This window comes from Hemiscyllium ocellatum, chromosome 7 (assembly GCF_020745735.1).
Source record: "Hemiscyllium ocellatum isolate sHemOce1 chromosome 7, sHemOce1.pat.X.cur, whole genome shotgun sequence".
Lineage (NCBI taxonomy): Eukaryota > Metazoa > Chordata > Chondrichthyes > Orectolobiformes > Hemiscylliidae > Hemiscyllium > Hemiscyllium ocellatum.
In genome coordinates, this window is record NC_083407.1 from 84,431,160 (window position 1) to 84,448,083 (window position 16,924).

Sequence of the window (16,924 nt, forward strand, 5' to 3'; positions counted from 1 at the left end):
CCTCAAGTCCCTCAGCCTTTCCTCATAAGACTTTCCCTCCATACCAGGCAACATCCTGGTAAATCACCTCTGCACACTTTCCAAAGCTTCCACATCCTTCCTAAAATGTGAGGACCAGAAATGCATACAATATTCCAAGTGCAGCCACAGAGTTTTGTCCAGCTACAACATGACCTCATGGCTCCAAAACTCAATCCCTCTACAAATAAAAGCTAACACATCGTATGCCTTCTTAACAACACTATCAATCTGGGTGGCAACTCTCAGGGACCTATGTACATGGACACTTAAATCTCTCTGCTCATCCACACTGCTAAGAATCTTACCATTAGCCCAGTACTCTGTATTCCTGTGACTCTTTCCAAAATGAATCACTTCACACTTTTCCGCATTAAACTCCATCTGCCAACTCTCTGCCCAGCTCTGCAGCTTTTCTATGCCACTTTGTAACCTACATCATCTTTCAGCACTGTCCACAACTCCACTGACCTTAATGTTACTCGCAAATTTACTAACCCATCTATCTACGCCCTCATCCAGGTCATCTGTAAAAATGACTAACAGCTGTGGCCCCAAAGCAGATTCTTGGGGTACACTACTAGTAACTGGACTCGAGGAAGAACATTCCCATTAACCAACATCACCTGTCTTCTTTCAGCTAGCCACTTTCTGATCCAAACTGCTCAATCGCCCTCAATCCCATACCTCTATATTTTCTGCAATAGCCTACCGCGGGGAACTTTATCAAACACTCTACTGAAATTTATATACATCACATCAACCACTTTACCTTCATCCACCTATTTGGTCACCTCCTCAAAAGAACTCAATCAGATTGATGAGGCACAATCTACTCTTCAGAAAATCATGTAGTCTATCGCCAATCAACTTATTCCTTTCTAGATGATTAGAAATTCTCTTATAATCCTTTCCAACACTATACCCACAACCGAAGGAAGGCTCACTGGTCTATAATTACCAGAGTTGTCTCTACTCCCCTTTTTGAACTATAAATCAAATCCATTGGATACAAAGATGAAGTATTAGTTTTTGTTTTATTTTGATAATTTTTGGAGACAGTCAGTTTTGGTACTTCTAGCATCCATAACTGGCCTTAGTAAACAGTAAAGGAGTTTGAAGAATTACTGCAGCCCATGGGTGTAGACAAGTTGATAATTTTATCAGGCAGGGAGTTTCAGAATTTTGATCCCTTGATCAATGACTGAACATAAGCATACCAAAATTTTCTGGCAACTGGAGGTGATGTGTTCCCATACATGTTTTGCCCTGGTCATTCTAATGTAAAGGCTTTGGATATCCTAAGCAAATTGTGTTGGTGCATGATAATAAGAGATAGTTCACCTGGTAATCATGGTACATGAGCTCTGAAGGTCAAATGTTTAGGCAAAAGGATGGAGGTGTTGATTAAGTGAACTGCTTAATCCTAACTGGTGTCAAGTTGCTTGTTCATGTAGCTGGGTGTACATCCATCTATGTGATGGCGAGCGTGCCATTATAGCCCCGACTCGTGTATTTCAGGTTTAAAAAGTTAGTAGTATGGCTTTTGAAATCAGGAGTCAATTCATTCTCACAATACTGTTCAGAATTGTGACTATAGATCAGCCAATTTTAAGGGGGGTGGCCAATATGGTCCCCTCAGGAGCCCCGGCACATTTGAAGGGGGCCAAAGACTGAAAACTGAGAGAAGGCGAGCCCCAAGGGTTTATGGGGGCCCTGGTAACTGAACTGATGAAATACCCAACACTAACCTAATTTGGAGCTCGATATCACGAAACATGCACAAAAGCACCAAGATCAAGGCCTAATAGATGTTTAATTTCATACAGTTTTTTTTAAGTTTGTCTAGCATGGCGGAACATTCAAAGTTTTCTAGGTGTTCAATAATAAATGATTTTCTGACTATCTGTTTGTGTTGTATCCTTGTTTGAAACGGAAAGTTCTGCAACCTGAGAAGAATTCCTGGGGGCCATGTTCAAAAACAGTTGAGAACCACTGCTATAGATTACAATAAGCAAATGCATGATGTCATATTATTTAGGCTGTTGATCATGCAGTGTGAAAAGGAATATTTAACAAGACTTAACGTTCCAAGTGAAGTTCTGCACATGACATGAAACACATTTGAATACTTATACAAACATCACAATTATTTAAGTTATATTTTAAATATATGCCTCCCCTGAAAACGAAATACAATTCTGGAAATGTGCTTCACATTACTGCACTTCAATCCAGATAGTCATCAAACAAGAAACCGAATTCATGGAAACATTCATAAAAGGACAAAATTTAATGGGAAGGCATCAAACCAGATCAGAAAGTATTTATATCTTTGACCGACAGATGATATTACATTATCAACCCATTTGTAGGAGAAGTATTGTGTAATCAATCTAATCATTCAATGAGAAACTAGGAATGTAATGTGACTTACCCATGTAAGCTGCCCAGTGCAAGGCCCTTCTGTCCTTCTTATCAAAAGCATTAATATTGGCCCCTTTTGCTAATAGAAGATTTACCATCTTGAAGGGGAAAGGGAAGAGGAAGGAAAATAAAATGATCCATAAAAATTCAAAAATTCAAAATTCATTCATCACATAGATCTGAATTTCAGCATAAGGTTGATCTAATGAACAGAAACTTTCCAAAGTAACAGCTGGCACAATAGACAGTTCAAATTTGAAAGGGGAATGAGGGTAAAAAGGAATTCACTGCAAGTGTGAAATATTATGAAAATGCAGAAAGTGAAAATGTTCAAATGCCACTGTACCATGATTTGCATCACAACCTCAATGCTACAAAAACTGTCAACTTCTACACAAGTTTCCTCCAAAATGGCACACGATGCATTAACGCAAATTAATATATCAATGCAAAACTATATGCAAACGATTTCATTAAATATTATTTAAATACTCCATTTTCAGTGGTTTATCAGCAGCAGAATTTTGTGTGTAAAATATGTTTGCATTATTTCGGTCACATAGCTTAATTACAACAAGCAACATACTAACCAGTGAGAAGTTCAGCGACATTCAGCTATTGCACCCAGACACAGCAAGCAGAAGAAATAGTTTCTTCCAATCTATACTGTTCGCAAAAATACCCTGACACCTTAAGTCAAATCTAACTTTACATCTCTTTCAAGACCAAAGTACCAGAGATGCTGGAAATACAAACAAATACTTCTGAGTATTGAGATAGAGTACTCCTTTAATTCAATAGCTTATGTATTAACATAACAACTTAAATCTTCTAAATTTCAGGAAATACAACCAGATATAGAAACTAGTTTTCACTTTTGATTACTTTCTATATTTGCCCATGACAGTTTAATGATCTATGTGGAAACCTAAAAGCATCTTTGGATCGCAATCATTGTAAGCTTTTGCTCAGTTCATTGTAATTTGTTCTATTCATTTCAAATGGTAATACATTTGCCAACATGAAAATTCATTTTTAAACATTTTTTTTATCACTTAATTTACCAATTTCAGTTCATAATTTTATGCTTTTGTTTACACTGCTTACAACACCAAACCTTTGTACCAACAGGAAATTTGAATATGTGGCTTTTTAACTGATCATTTCAGTTATTAGTCAATACATTGAACATCTCAAGCCCCAAGATGTTTGCAGGGTACCACTAATCACATCCTGTCAATCAAGTATCTGTCCATTGTCTCGAAGGGCTCAGAGATTTTCTCCAGGGCTACCTTTTGTTACAAAATTACCAGAAGGGAAATAGGTAACCAGCAGGTAGTTAACAAGAACCAAACAGGTGATGTCAATGCCCTCTGCGATGATCTCGCTACCTAACATTTTATTGGATACCAGTATGGGTTCCTTAGAGCAGCGCAGCCAGAGTCAAGTCTATGGCACCACAGTTGGTCGAAATGCACAGGAGAGGAGACAAGAGAGAGAATGGAAGAACAACAGTGATAGGGGATTCATTAGCTGAAGGATTATGTAAACATTTCTGCAACTGTGGACAGGACCCTAGGGTGTTGCCTCTGTGGGCCAGGATCAAGAATATCACAGAACAACTGTAGGACATTCTTCTGGGAAGAGACAACATCCAGAAAGCATGGCCCACACTGGAACCACTAACACAGTAAGGAAAAGGAATGAGGTCCTGAAAGCAGATTTGACAGAGTTATCAAAGAGATCAAAAAATGTGACCTTGAAGTAGTAATTTCAAGATTACTACAAGCATAAAATGTCAGTGTGCACAGTAGTTGGTAGAGTTTGAGCTAGACTGATAGCATGTTAGTGAAAGAGAATCCTAAGTTGCATGATCATGATGCAGAATCAGTTCAGATGAAGCTAAGAAACGGCAAGAGGTAGCAAATATCGGTGGAAATCTTTATAGGCTGCCAACCGGTAATGCTAATGTTGGGGAGGTTGAACAGTTCATCCACTTTACCAAGACCTTCCACCCGGACCTCAAATTCACCTGGACCATCTCAGACTCCTCCCTCCCCTTCCTAGACCTTTCCATTTCTATCTCGGGCGACCGAATCAACACAGACATCTACTATAAACCGACTGACTCCCACAGCTACCTGGACTACACCTCCTCCCACCCTGTCCCCTGTAAAAACACCGTCCCATATTCCCAATTCCTTCGTCTCCGCTGCATCTGCTCCCAGGAGAACCAGTTCCAATACCGTACAGCCCAGATGGCCTCCTTCTTCAAGGACCGCAGATTCCCCCCAGACGTGATCGACGATGCCCTCCACCGCATCTCCTCCACATCCCGCTCCTCCGCCCTTGAGCCCCGCCCCCTCCAACCACCACCAGGACAGAACCCCACTGGTTCTCACCTACCACCCCACCAAACTCCGTATATAGTGTATCATCCGCCGTCATTTCCACCACCTCCAAACGGACCCCACCACCAGGGATATATTTCCCTCCCCTCCCCTCCCCTCCCCTATCAGCGTTCCGAAAAGACCACTCCCTCCCTGACTCCTTCGTCAGGTCCACACCCCCCACCAACCCAACCTCCACTCCCGACACCTTCCCCTGCAACCGCAAGAAATGCAAAACTTGCGCCCACGCCTCCTCCCTTACATCTCTCCAAGGCCCCAAGGGATCCTTCCATATCCGCCACAAATTCACCTGCACCTCCACACACATCATCTATTACATCCGCTGCACCCGATGTGGCCTCCTCTATATTGGGGAGACAGGCCACCTACTTGCGGAACGTTTCAGAGAACACCTCTGGGACACCTGGACCAACCAACCCAACCACCCCGTGGTTCAACACTTTAACTCTCCCCTCCCACTCCACCAAGGACATGCAGGTCCTTGGACTCCTCCATCGCCAGACCATAACACCACGACGGTTGGAGGAAGAGCGCCTCATCTTCCGCCTGGGAACCCTCCAACCACAAGGGATGAACTCAGATTTCTCCAGTTTCTTCATTTCCCCTCGAACTCAGCACCACCTTCCTAACCTGCAATCTTCTTCCTGACCTCTCCGCCCCCACCCACTCCGGCCTATCACCCTCACCTTGACCTCCTTCCACCTATCACATCTCCATCGCCCCTCCCCCAAGTCCCTCCTCCCTACCTTTTATCTTAGCCGGCTGGACACACTTTCCTCATTCCTGATGAAGGGCTTATGCCCGAAACGTCGAGTTTCCTGTTCCTTGGATGCTGCCTGACCTGCTGCGCTTTTCCAGCAACACATTTTCAACTCTGATCTCCAACATCTGCAGACCTCACTTTCTCCTCCATAGTGTAAATCAGGAAATTAAGGTACAAGTCATTGGCAATTTTAACTAATTACGGATTTAACGTAACAAATTGTAGATTATTCATTATAGTTGAACCTACAACTGACTTTCCTTTCATTTTCAAAATTGTAAAGACTTTTGCGCTTAGTTTTTTATTCATTACTATTTTTCCCCATTCCCTTCTTTTAATGCCATTGTTAATGTAATCCTCCATGCAACTGGATTTTCAATTTACACTGCAATAGCATCAACCAGTCCACCCTTCATTCTTAGCTAATTACACTGATCCTTAAGAGTTGACAAAAGCAGTCAGCATTTTATCTGGAACGGGCTGAAAACCTGTTTTATTGATTGTAGCATACATTTAGGTCAAAGCACAAATCTGCAAACACGTACAATAGCAGGAATATTTTATGTACCTCTTACCTCTATATGCCCATTGAGTGCAGCATGATGCAAGGCTGTCCTGCCTCCTCGATCAGAAACGTTGACACTGCTAAGCAATGGAATGATTGCTTCTGCACACTTCACTGCCTTGTTAGCAGCAGCTACATGTAATGGGGTCTGCCAGTTTTTGTCACGAGCATTGACATCTGCTGAATGTTTGATCAAAACGTGAACTGCTTCCTGAAAGAATCAGTGTTGAAGATACAAAGTTGTTAAAACACAAGTTACTGCACTAATTCAGCAAATCTAATTTGACATCTTTTTCAAGACCCATGTACCAGAAATGCTGGAAATACAAACAAATATCTCAGTATTAAGATACGTACTCCTTGAATTCAATAGTTTACATATTAATATAACACATTTCATTTAGTACAAGATCTCAAGCCATTTTACAAAACCAGAGTCATATTGCAGTGATTGGAACAGGTCAGCCAGGTGGATCTCTCAGAATGAGTTCCCTGATTGGACGAGTGGCCGAGTGTCAAAGGCGTGGGAGCCAGCTTCCACTTTCTGACGAGGTGAGACATCGAATCCCACTGCCACCATTTCTGTGGTCAACTGCAATGCTGCAGCATGTTAAACACTGGTGTATTTAAGTTAAAAACAAAAAAAAATGTGGGTTTGCTTTAAAAAATAGAAAAACAAGTTCTGAGCCTGGCCAAACTGGCCAAAACAGGTCCAGGCAGCGGGCCGTAGAGGGGGTCGTTAGGGCCGACTACCTGCCCCTTTTCCGCAGTTACATTAGAGCCCAGGTGTCTCTGGAGAAGGAGCACGTGGTACCACCAACACCCTTGAGCTGTTCAGGGAGAGGTGGGCACCGCAGGGAGTGGAGTGGAGTGCAGTGCACTGCATTATTTCCCCCTCTAATTCTATTTTAATTTAATCCCTGCCCTCCCCTTCACTGTTTGATCACGCAGCATTGCTCTTTGATGTTAAGGGCATTGCTTGTCACTGGCCACTCAGGTGTTTCTTTTCTTCCTGGTGGTGGAAATTGAATAAAGATTTGTGCACCTCGTGTCTCTCACTGTGCCTTACACCTGCACACACACAACATGGGTGTGGGGGGGGGGGGGGGGGGAAATAAGCACTACCGCAGTTAGGTGGCAGTGTGGGGGTAATGGATAAAAAAACAAAAACAAAAAATATTAATAAACAGCAGAGTCAGAGGTTCTAAATAAAACAAGAGTGTCAGAGGTTCTGTTCACTGAAAGCTGGCTCTGAGGGAGCTGGACAAAAGAAATAAAAACAAGTTCTGCTCACTCGAGGAGCCAGTTCTGTGCTAGCTGGGTCAGTGTCATGTACTATGCGTATGTAAATAGACTACCACCTGATGAAGGAGCATCGCTCCGAAAGCTAGTGTGTTTCCAATTAAATCTGTTGGACTATAGCCCAGTGTTGTATGATTTTTAACTACATAAGTAAAGGATGACTTGGTGACAGGATATCAGCTTTTCGAGTTAGAGATGTACAGTATGGAAACAGAACCTTTGGTCTAACCCAAACAGATATCCCAACCCAATCTAGTCCCACCTGCCAGCACCTGGCGCATATCCCTCTAAACCCTTCCTATTCATATACCCATCCAAATGCATCTTAAATTTTGCAATTGTACCAGTCTCCACCACTTTCTCTAACAGCTTATCCCATACATGTACCACTGTGTGTGTGAAAAAGTTGCCCCTTGGGTGTCCTTTTTATATCTTTCCCCTCTCACTCTAAACCTATGCCCTCTCGTTCTGGACTCCCCGACCACAGGGAAAGGACTTTGTCTATTTATCCTGTCCATGCTCCTCAATTTTGTAAACCTATAAGGACACTCCTCAGCCTCTGACGCTCCAGGGAAAACAGCCCCAGCCCGTTCAGCCTCTTGCCAATGCTCAAATCCTCCAACCCTGGCAACATCCTTGTAAATCTTTTCTGAACCCTTTCAAGTTTCACAACATCTTTCCAATAGAAAGGAGACCAGAATTGCACGCATTATTCCAACAGTGGCCTAACCGATGTCCTGTACAGCTGCAACATGACCTCCCAACTCCTGTACTCAATACTCTGACCAGTAAAAGAAAGCATACCAAACGCCTTTTTCACTATCCTACCTACCTATGACTCCACTTTCAAGGAACTATGAACCTACACTCCAAGGTCTCTTTGTTCAGCAACGCTTCCTAGGACCTTACCATTAAGTGTATAAGTCCTGTTAAGACTTGCTTTCCCAAAATGCAGCACCTCGCATTATCTGAATTAAACTCCATTTGCCACTTCTCGGCCCATTGGCCCATCTGATCAAGATCCTCTTGTAATCTTCGCTGTCTACTACACCTCCAATTTTAGTGTCATTTGCAAACTTACTAATTGTACCTCTTATGTTTGCATCCAAATCATTTATGTAAATGACAAAAAGTAGAGGACCCAGCACTGATCCTTATGGCACTCCACTGGTCATAGGCCTCCAATCTGAAAAACAACCCTCCACCACCACCCTGTCTTCTACCTTTGAGCCAGTTCTGTATCCAAATGGCTAATTCTCCCTGCATTCCGTGATATCTAACCTTGCTAACTAGTCCCCCATGGGGAACCTTGTCAAACGCTTTACTGAAGTCCATATAGGTCACAGCTACCGCTCTGCCCTCATCAATCCTCTTTGTTACTTCCCCAAAAAACTCAAGCAAGTTTGTGAGACATGATTTCCCACGCACAAAGCCATGTTGACTATCCCTAGTCAGTCCTTGCCTTTCCAAATACATGTACATCCTGTCCCTCAGAATTCCCTCCAACAACTTGCGCACCACCGAGGTGAGGCTCACCAGCTCACCTGGCTTGTCCTTTATACCCATCTTAAAGAGTGGCACCACGTCAGCCAACCTCCAGTCTTCCGGCACCTCATCTGTGACTATCGATGATACAAATATCTCAGCAAGAGGCCCAGCAATCACATCTCTAGCTTCCCACAGAGTTCTCGGGTACACCTGATCAGGTCCTAGGGATTTATTCACCTTTGTGCATTTCAAGACATCCAGCACTTCCTCCTCTGTAATATGGACATTTTGCAAGGTGTCACAATCCACTTTGTTACTTCCTATACATTCCATATCCTTTTCCACAGTAAATATTGATGCAAAAATACTCATTTAGTATCTCCCCCATTTTCTGTGGCTCCACACAAAGGCCGCCTTGCTGATCTTTCAGGGGCCCTTTTCTCTCCCTAGTTACCCTTTTGCCCTTAATGTATTTGTAAAAACCCTTTTTGTGGAGTTATTTCACATACAAAGAGACAGATGATTAAAACCTTGGCCAAATCAACAGGTATCACTGAGTATTTTAAAAGAAGGAAATGTGCAAAGAAGCAAAGCAGTACAGATCCTAATCAATTGAAGGCATGCCTACCAATCATGATTAAAGCTAGGATTCTCCAGAGGCCAAAATTAAAAGAACGCAGATATCTCAGAGGGTTGTGAAGTTAGACAAGATTACTGGGATCAGAATCAGGGATGTGGAAACACTTAATAGGATTGAGACTTTGAAAATAAAAGCAGCACTGAAACCTTCTAGATTCAAAATTGAATGCAACAATTTTATATTTTTGTCCCTTTGTTATTGAATGGTAGCTCTGGTCTTATTCTGCTTTTCACCTTTGTTCATTGAGATATATCTTTGCTTTATTACTTGTCTCATGATCACATTTTGCCTTTCCTTTTGTCATTTACACTCTCCTGCTTTACACCCTATTATCCAGCTTTCCACTTACTGTTCTGAACATCTTAACCACCTGCCCACTTCTTTCCTTACCTTATTTTAAAAACCTACAAACTGATTCAATGCCAAGTACTCCCAGTTCTGAAAAGAACTATTGATCTGCAGCGTAAATTCTGTTTCTCTCTTCACAGATGCTGCCAGACGTTGAGTATCAATAGCAGTGCTCATTTTGTTTCTTTTTTCTTTTTCATCCATCATAATCAGTTGTTCAAACAAAAAAGTAAAAGGATTGTTGGTAAAAACTTGGGTTAACTAGTTTAAGACACATGACATTAAAAAGATGACAAAACTATGTACATAAAAGACTGCTTCTTCCAGAATATTAAATGTCAACTGCTGACTGAATTGCAGCCAAAGATTTAATACCACTAAGAGCCAGCATTTGCAGCTCACCTTCACATACAAAAAGGACTTTCACCAGGTTAAAACAAAACAAGAAGACTGAATAGAAAATGCATTTCACAGAACTATGACAGGTTTTAGGATTATGCAATACTTTCAATAGGTTTTACATAAAATTTAAACAAATCTTAACACTATGGGACCAATTCTTTTTGTGACTGCAACAGCGATGCTCCAGTCAAATTATCAAGACTCCTCTGAAAGCACTGTTCAGCAAATATTTAGAATCTGGTACTGAAGTAAAAAACAGGTCCTCAAGCTTATATATCTCAGGATTATGACACACCACATGCAAAGAGATCAGACATGATACCTAATGGTATTGTTCCTGGAATAATAATCCAGAAACCCAAGAAATGTTGTGGAAGCCCAGATTTGAATCTCATCACAGCAAACAGTGGAATTTAAATTTAATAAACATCTGGAATTAAAAATGTAATACTGACCATAAAACCGTAGTCAATTGTTGCAACAACCCATCTGGTTCACGGAAGTAAAATGACCATCCTTACATGTGACTCCAGACCAACAGAAACATGGTTGACTCATAACTGCAAGTAATTCACTCAGTATGTCAACTGCTCTGCCCAAGACTGCAAGAAATTACAGGGTTTTGAATACAGTCCAGTCCATCGTGCAAACCAGTTTCCCATCTATTAACTATCTATACTTCCTGCTGCCTCGGGAAAGCAGCTAACATAATCAAACATCCTTCCCATCAGTTACAAGATGATGGCAAAGAATGTATCAGACAGATGAAACAAAAATTTGAAAATGCGTACCAGGAGATTCTTCCCCACTTATTAGACTTCTGAACAGATCTCTCTTACATTAAAGTTGATCTTTCCTTGCGCCTTCTCTGTAGCTGTAACATTATATCCTACATTCTGTTCTATTACCCTGATGTCCTTATGTCAGGTATGATTTTCCTGGATAGCATGCAAAACAATACTTTTCAGTGTCTCGGTGCATGTGACAATAATAAATCAAATCGTATCAACTGTTTATGAAATCTCAAAAAAGTAATAAAACCAGGAGGTGCCAACTGACATTGCTGGTGTAGTTTTCATTGGCTAAGGCAAACAGAGACCTGTCAACCCTGCAAATTCTTTATCTACATCTGGGGCTTGTTCTAAAATCTCTCAGATTGGTCAAGCAAAAGCCAGACTCAGAATAATATCTTACACACAATGTTCTGGCCGACAGCATTATCATTACAGTCCTCAACATTGATTCTGGATTCCATGAAGCCTCATCGTATCAGATGAAATATTGGTAAGGAAACCTCCTGCTATTACCACTTCTGTCATCCTCCAAACCCCAGCTGATAAATCAGTAACTCCTCCAATTCACGACCTGCAACCTCATGGCCCAACAATTCCCCATTCTACTGATACAATTAAAGTCAAGGGATCAACGCTCTTTCAATAAAGATTGCAGGATGATGTGCCAGGAGCAGCAACATCCAAAACTGAGCTAACAGTATGGTGAAGGTACAAAACAGGACGACTAGCTTGCTGAACAGCATAAATAGCAAGTGGTTGACAGCGCTAAGCAACACCACAACCAACGGATCAGACCCAAGCTCTGCAGTCCTGCCTCATCCAGTCATTAACAGTGGTTTTTAGATTACTTACAGTGTGGAAACAGGCCCTTCGGTCCAACAAGTCCACACCGACCCGCCGAAGCGCAACCCACCCATACCCCTACATATACCCCTTACCTAACACTACGGGCAATTTATCATAGCCAATTCACCTGACCCGCACATCTTTGGACTGTGGGAGGAAACCGGAGCACCCGGAGGAAACCCACGCAGACACGGGGAGAACGTGCAAACTCCACACAGTCAGTCGCCTGAGGCGGGAATCGAACCCAGGTCCCTGGCGCTGTAAGGCAGCAGTGCTAACTACTGTGCCACCGTGCCACCGGTGGACAGGTAAATACCTGAAGAGGATGAAGTTCCACAAATATCACTCTTATTAACAGGGAAGCTCACCACAACAGTGCAAAACAGAAGGTCAAAGCACGAATAACAATCTTTACCCAGCAAACTGGATCCATCCTAGACTCCTGCAGAGGTCCCCAGCATCACAGATGCCAGTCTTCAGCAAACTGAATTCAATCCACACATCAAGCAGGAGGCACTGAATATTAAATAGCAAAATTTAACGGTTCTGTAACATTCAGCAATAAAAATGAAAAGTGCACTTCTGGACTTGCCATGACCCTAGCCAAGATGTTCTACTTCAGCTACAATATTCATCTCACCACTAGTGAAAATTTGCCAAAGTGTATCCCATACAAAAAAAAAGTCAAATCCAACCAGCCAAATGCCCCAATCTACAATCAACCATAAGGTGATGGAAAGTGAAATTAATAGCACTATCAAGCAGTACTGGCTTAGGGAGCATAGAAACAGGAGTAGGCCATTCAGTCCATTGAGCTTACGCCACAATTCAGTACTATCATGACTGATCGAATACTTCAAATCCCTTTCGTAACACTGTACACCAATGGTAATCAGAAATCTATCAATCAATCTCTAATTTAAACATATTCTAAAACTGAGCTGCCACAGCCCTCTGTTGTACAGAATTCCAAAGGTTTACAACCCCGAGGAAAAGGAAATTCTCATCGCAGATCCAAGATCGATCTCCCCCTTATTAAATTGTGCCCCTTGGGTTGAGACACTGACCAGAAGAAACATCTTACTTACATCTACCTTGCTTACCATTTAAATATTTTATAAAGTTTAAATATGGTCACCTCTTCCTTCAAAACTATTAAGAATATAAGCCAAGTTTGCCAAATCTCTCTTCACTGGACAGTTCTATCATCCAAGAACAAAACTGGTAAACCTTCACTGTACTCCCTCTATGACAAAAATATCTTTCCTGATAGAAAGAGACTCAAATCCTCTTGCAATTAAGGCTAACATTCCATTAGCCTTTCTAATAGCTGGCTACGTATGCATTAAGCTTTCCGTGACTTAGCAACAAGGACACATAGGTCATTTTGTACGTCTATCCTTTTCAAATTCTTACCATTTAACAAATACTTTGTTCACTGATCATTATTATATCCCATCTTCCATTTTCTAGTCTATTCACTAAGACTGGCTAAATCCTGCTGAAGCCACTTAAGATGCTCCTCACAATATACATTTCCACTTAGCTTTCTATAATCTGCAAATTTGGAAAGATTACATTTGGACAACATCTCCAAATCACTGATATATTTGTGAACAGCTATGGCTCCAAATACTGATCCTTGTAGTACCCCAATAGTCGCAGCCTGCCAACTAAACCATGATCCATTTATTTCTATTCTCAATTTTCTGTCAGTTGGACTATCATTCATCCAGCCATAAACATTACCTCCTTTCTCATGTGCTTTAATTTCTCTAACCAGCTTCCCCTGATGGTCTGTATCAAAAGCGTTCTGAAATTTAAGTATACAACATCTATTGGTGGTTCTCTATCAATTTTGTTGGTAACATCTTCAAAAACTACAAGTTTGTCATGATTTACCCTGCACAAATCCATGCCAATTATTCCCAATCAGATCTTTGTCAACCAAGTGCCGATTTACCCCAAGGTTCACTAATCAATTCAAGCATTTTCCTCCTGGTGATCCAAGGTCAATTCTGGATCTAAATTAGCCAAATTTCCTTAAATTTAATAGGCTCTACCTCTGCTATCAGTCATCCATGCAGGACCTTATCAAAAGCATTGGTCCAAACCGATTATGATAAATGCATTGTCCTTATACAGTCATAAAATCATACAATGCAGAAATAGGTCTTTCACAGTCCACCATTCTATGCCGATCAATAGACACCAAACTACACTAATCCCATGAACCTACACATGGCCATAGCCTATTATGCCCTGGTATTGAAACGCTTCTTAAATGTTGCAGGAGTACCTGTCTCCACTACCCTCTCAGGCCACAGGTTCCGTATTTCTACCACCCCTTCTAATTCAAGTCGTGATGTGTTATATGAATATGTCTTCTGCAACTAGCTAGAACTATGCCAGCACAGTCTGAGAATTTCCCCTTTGAACAACACTTTCTAACCTGGATGTTTTTAATACACATTCTTCATCAAAATGTTCAATTATAGATTACTGTGATTTAAAAGGAATTTATAAGAATTGTACAGAAAAATGACACAAATTTTCTGTTCAAATGTGTCAAGGGATTTAGCACAGATCTCCTTTAGACCATTTACTGCTCATCTTAAACTTATGCATTCTTATCTAAAGACATGTCTGCCATGGGAAAAAGACTCTCACACTGTCTTTGCCTCTCAATTTTGTATACCTCAGTTGGATCATCCCTCAATCTCCTCTGCTCCAAGAAAAAAGATAGACGATCTAATCACTCCTCATAATTGACTTTTCATCCCAAGCAACATTCTGGTAAATCTCCTCTGCACCTTCTCCAGTGCAATTACATCCTTCTGATAGTGTGGCAATCAGAACTGCACCAGTATTCATCTGTGTTCTGATGTTTTGTAAAGGTGGAACAAGATTTCCATGCTACTTCATTCTTTGTCTTGGCTGATGAAAGCAAGCATCTCATATGCCTTCTCCACCAACCTATCTTGTCAACACTTTCGAGTATCTGTGGATTTGTATACTAAGGTCTCTTTCCTCTTCAGCACTCACTAAGGACCAACCATTGTGTATATCCTTCCTTTCCTGGATCTCCCAAAATGCAACACCTACCACTTATCAGGATTAAGTTCCATTTAGCACTGTTGTGCCCAATTTATATGATCAGTATCAGACTACATACTGAAACCTTCCTCCGTACTGTCAACATAATCACCAATTTTTGTGGCACCTAGTGATTAAACCTTCTATATTCACAACCAAACCGTAAGTTTATATAAACATCATCAAGGACACAGCTCCGACTCCTGTAGTACACCACTAGTCACAGACTTCCAATTACCAAAAGCATCCCTCCACCACTACCATTTGCCTCCTATTTGCAAACCAATTTTGAATCCAGTTAGACGATTTACATTGGATACCGTGGGCTGTTAGATTTTGGATCAACCTCCCATGTGAGACCTTGAAGGAATGCCATACTGAAGACCAGGTAAACCACATTAACTGCACTACCTTTGTTTTATATATACATAGTCACCCTTCCAAAAAAACTCAATTAAATGTGTCAGATAGGACCTCCCTTTTACAAATCCATACTACTCCTAATCAAAGCCTGCCTTTCCAAGTGTTCATAAATCAGATTTGTTTTCTAGCAATTTCCCCATCATTGACATCAGACCAACTGTAATTAGGGAGTTTACCCGTGCTACCCTTCGTGAACAAAGGAAGCACATTATCTATCCTCCAGTCGTCTTGCATTTTACCTGTGGCCAAAATATTAAATAGCTCTGACATGGCACCAGCTATCTCCTCCCTGGTCTCTCACAGCAGCTTGAAATCCATGTCATCAGACTCTCAGAATTTATGACGTTTATGCCTGCTAAAATATCTAATTCTTCCTCATTAATCTTAACATGCCCTCGAACCTTCACCATCCCACTGAAATTCCCAACTAGCATGTCTTTCACTGAATACAGATGAGAAGTACAAAGGAACCTTGATTATCAGAACGAGATGGGCGGGCACTTCTTCATTCGAATAGTTGATTATTCGGTTAATTGAAGCTTCTTTTTTCCTTGCTCTACCTGCCTTGCTCCCTCCGTCTCATGGCTTCTGAACAGACACATACTTGTGTGTAAGGGACCTGCTGCATTGCTGAAGCACCTCCCCTGCACCCTCAACACTCCCCGTCCAATCCTGCCACCATCCAACCACACCCCCACCCCGCCGCCCCCCACTCCCTCTCTGGGGCAGCCAGACTGGATCTTCTTCGGATAGTCCAAAATTCCCAAATAATTGGCGGTTCTTCTGTATTCATTTAAGACCACATCCTCAGACTTCACACACAGGGAGGTTATAATGTAACTGTATAAAAAGTAGGTTATGCCACAGAGAGTAGAGTACTGTGTGCAGACCAGAAACCAAACTAGACCAGCCATATAAACATTATGACTACAAGAATGGGTCAGAGACTAGAAATCCTACAACAAATAACTGCATTTCATGTCTCCCCAGAGCCTGATTCTGGATAAGTGGTGCTGGAAGAGCACAGCAGTTCAGGCAACATCCCCAAAGCCTGTCCATCACCTACAAGGGACTGTCAAGAGTCTAATGGAATATTATGCATGGGTGCAACTCCAACAACATTTAAAAAACTTGACCCCATCCAGGACAAAACAGCTTGCCTAATTGACACCTCACCCACAATCCTTAACTCACTCCATTGATGCTCAGTTACAGCAATGTTTACCATCTACGGGACACACTGCAGAAATTCATCAAGACTCCTTAGAAAACACCTTTCAAACCTGTAACCATCATCATCTAGAAGGAACAGAGCAGCAGATTCATGAACCATCACCACCTGTAGGTTTCCCAACAAACCATTCACCATCCTGACTTAGAAATATGTCACCATTATCTCTG

The 16,924-nt window shown here is 41.6% G+C and overlaps 1 protein-coding gene across 11 annotated transcripts in view; it reads right to left on the reverse strand.

Annotated features, from left to right (window-relative positions):
- The window catches only part of LOC132817169 (serine/threonine-protein phosphatase 6 regulatory ankyrin repeat subunit B-like), a 224,617-nt gene that overhangs the window by 118,982 nt on the left and 88,711 nt on the right, over positions 1-16,924 (reverse strand). For all 11 annotated transcript variants that reach the window (XM_060827396.1, XM_060827397.1, XM_060827393.1 and 8 more), the window contains 2 exons: positions 6,195-6,395; positions 2,456-2,543 (listed from right to left, as the gene is read on the reverse strand). In XM_060827396.1, the coding sequence (XP_060683379.1) occupies positions 2,456-2,543; positions 6,195-6,395 (289 nt within the window). The remainder of the gene's footprint in view (positions 1-2,455; positions 2,544-6,194; positions 6,396-16,924) is intronic.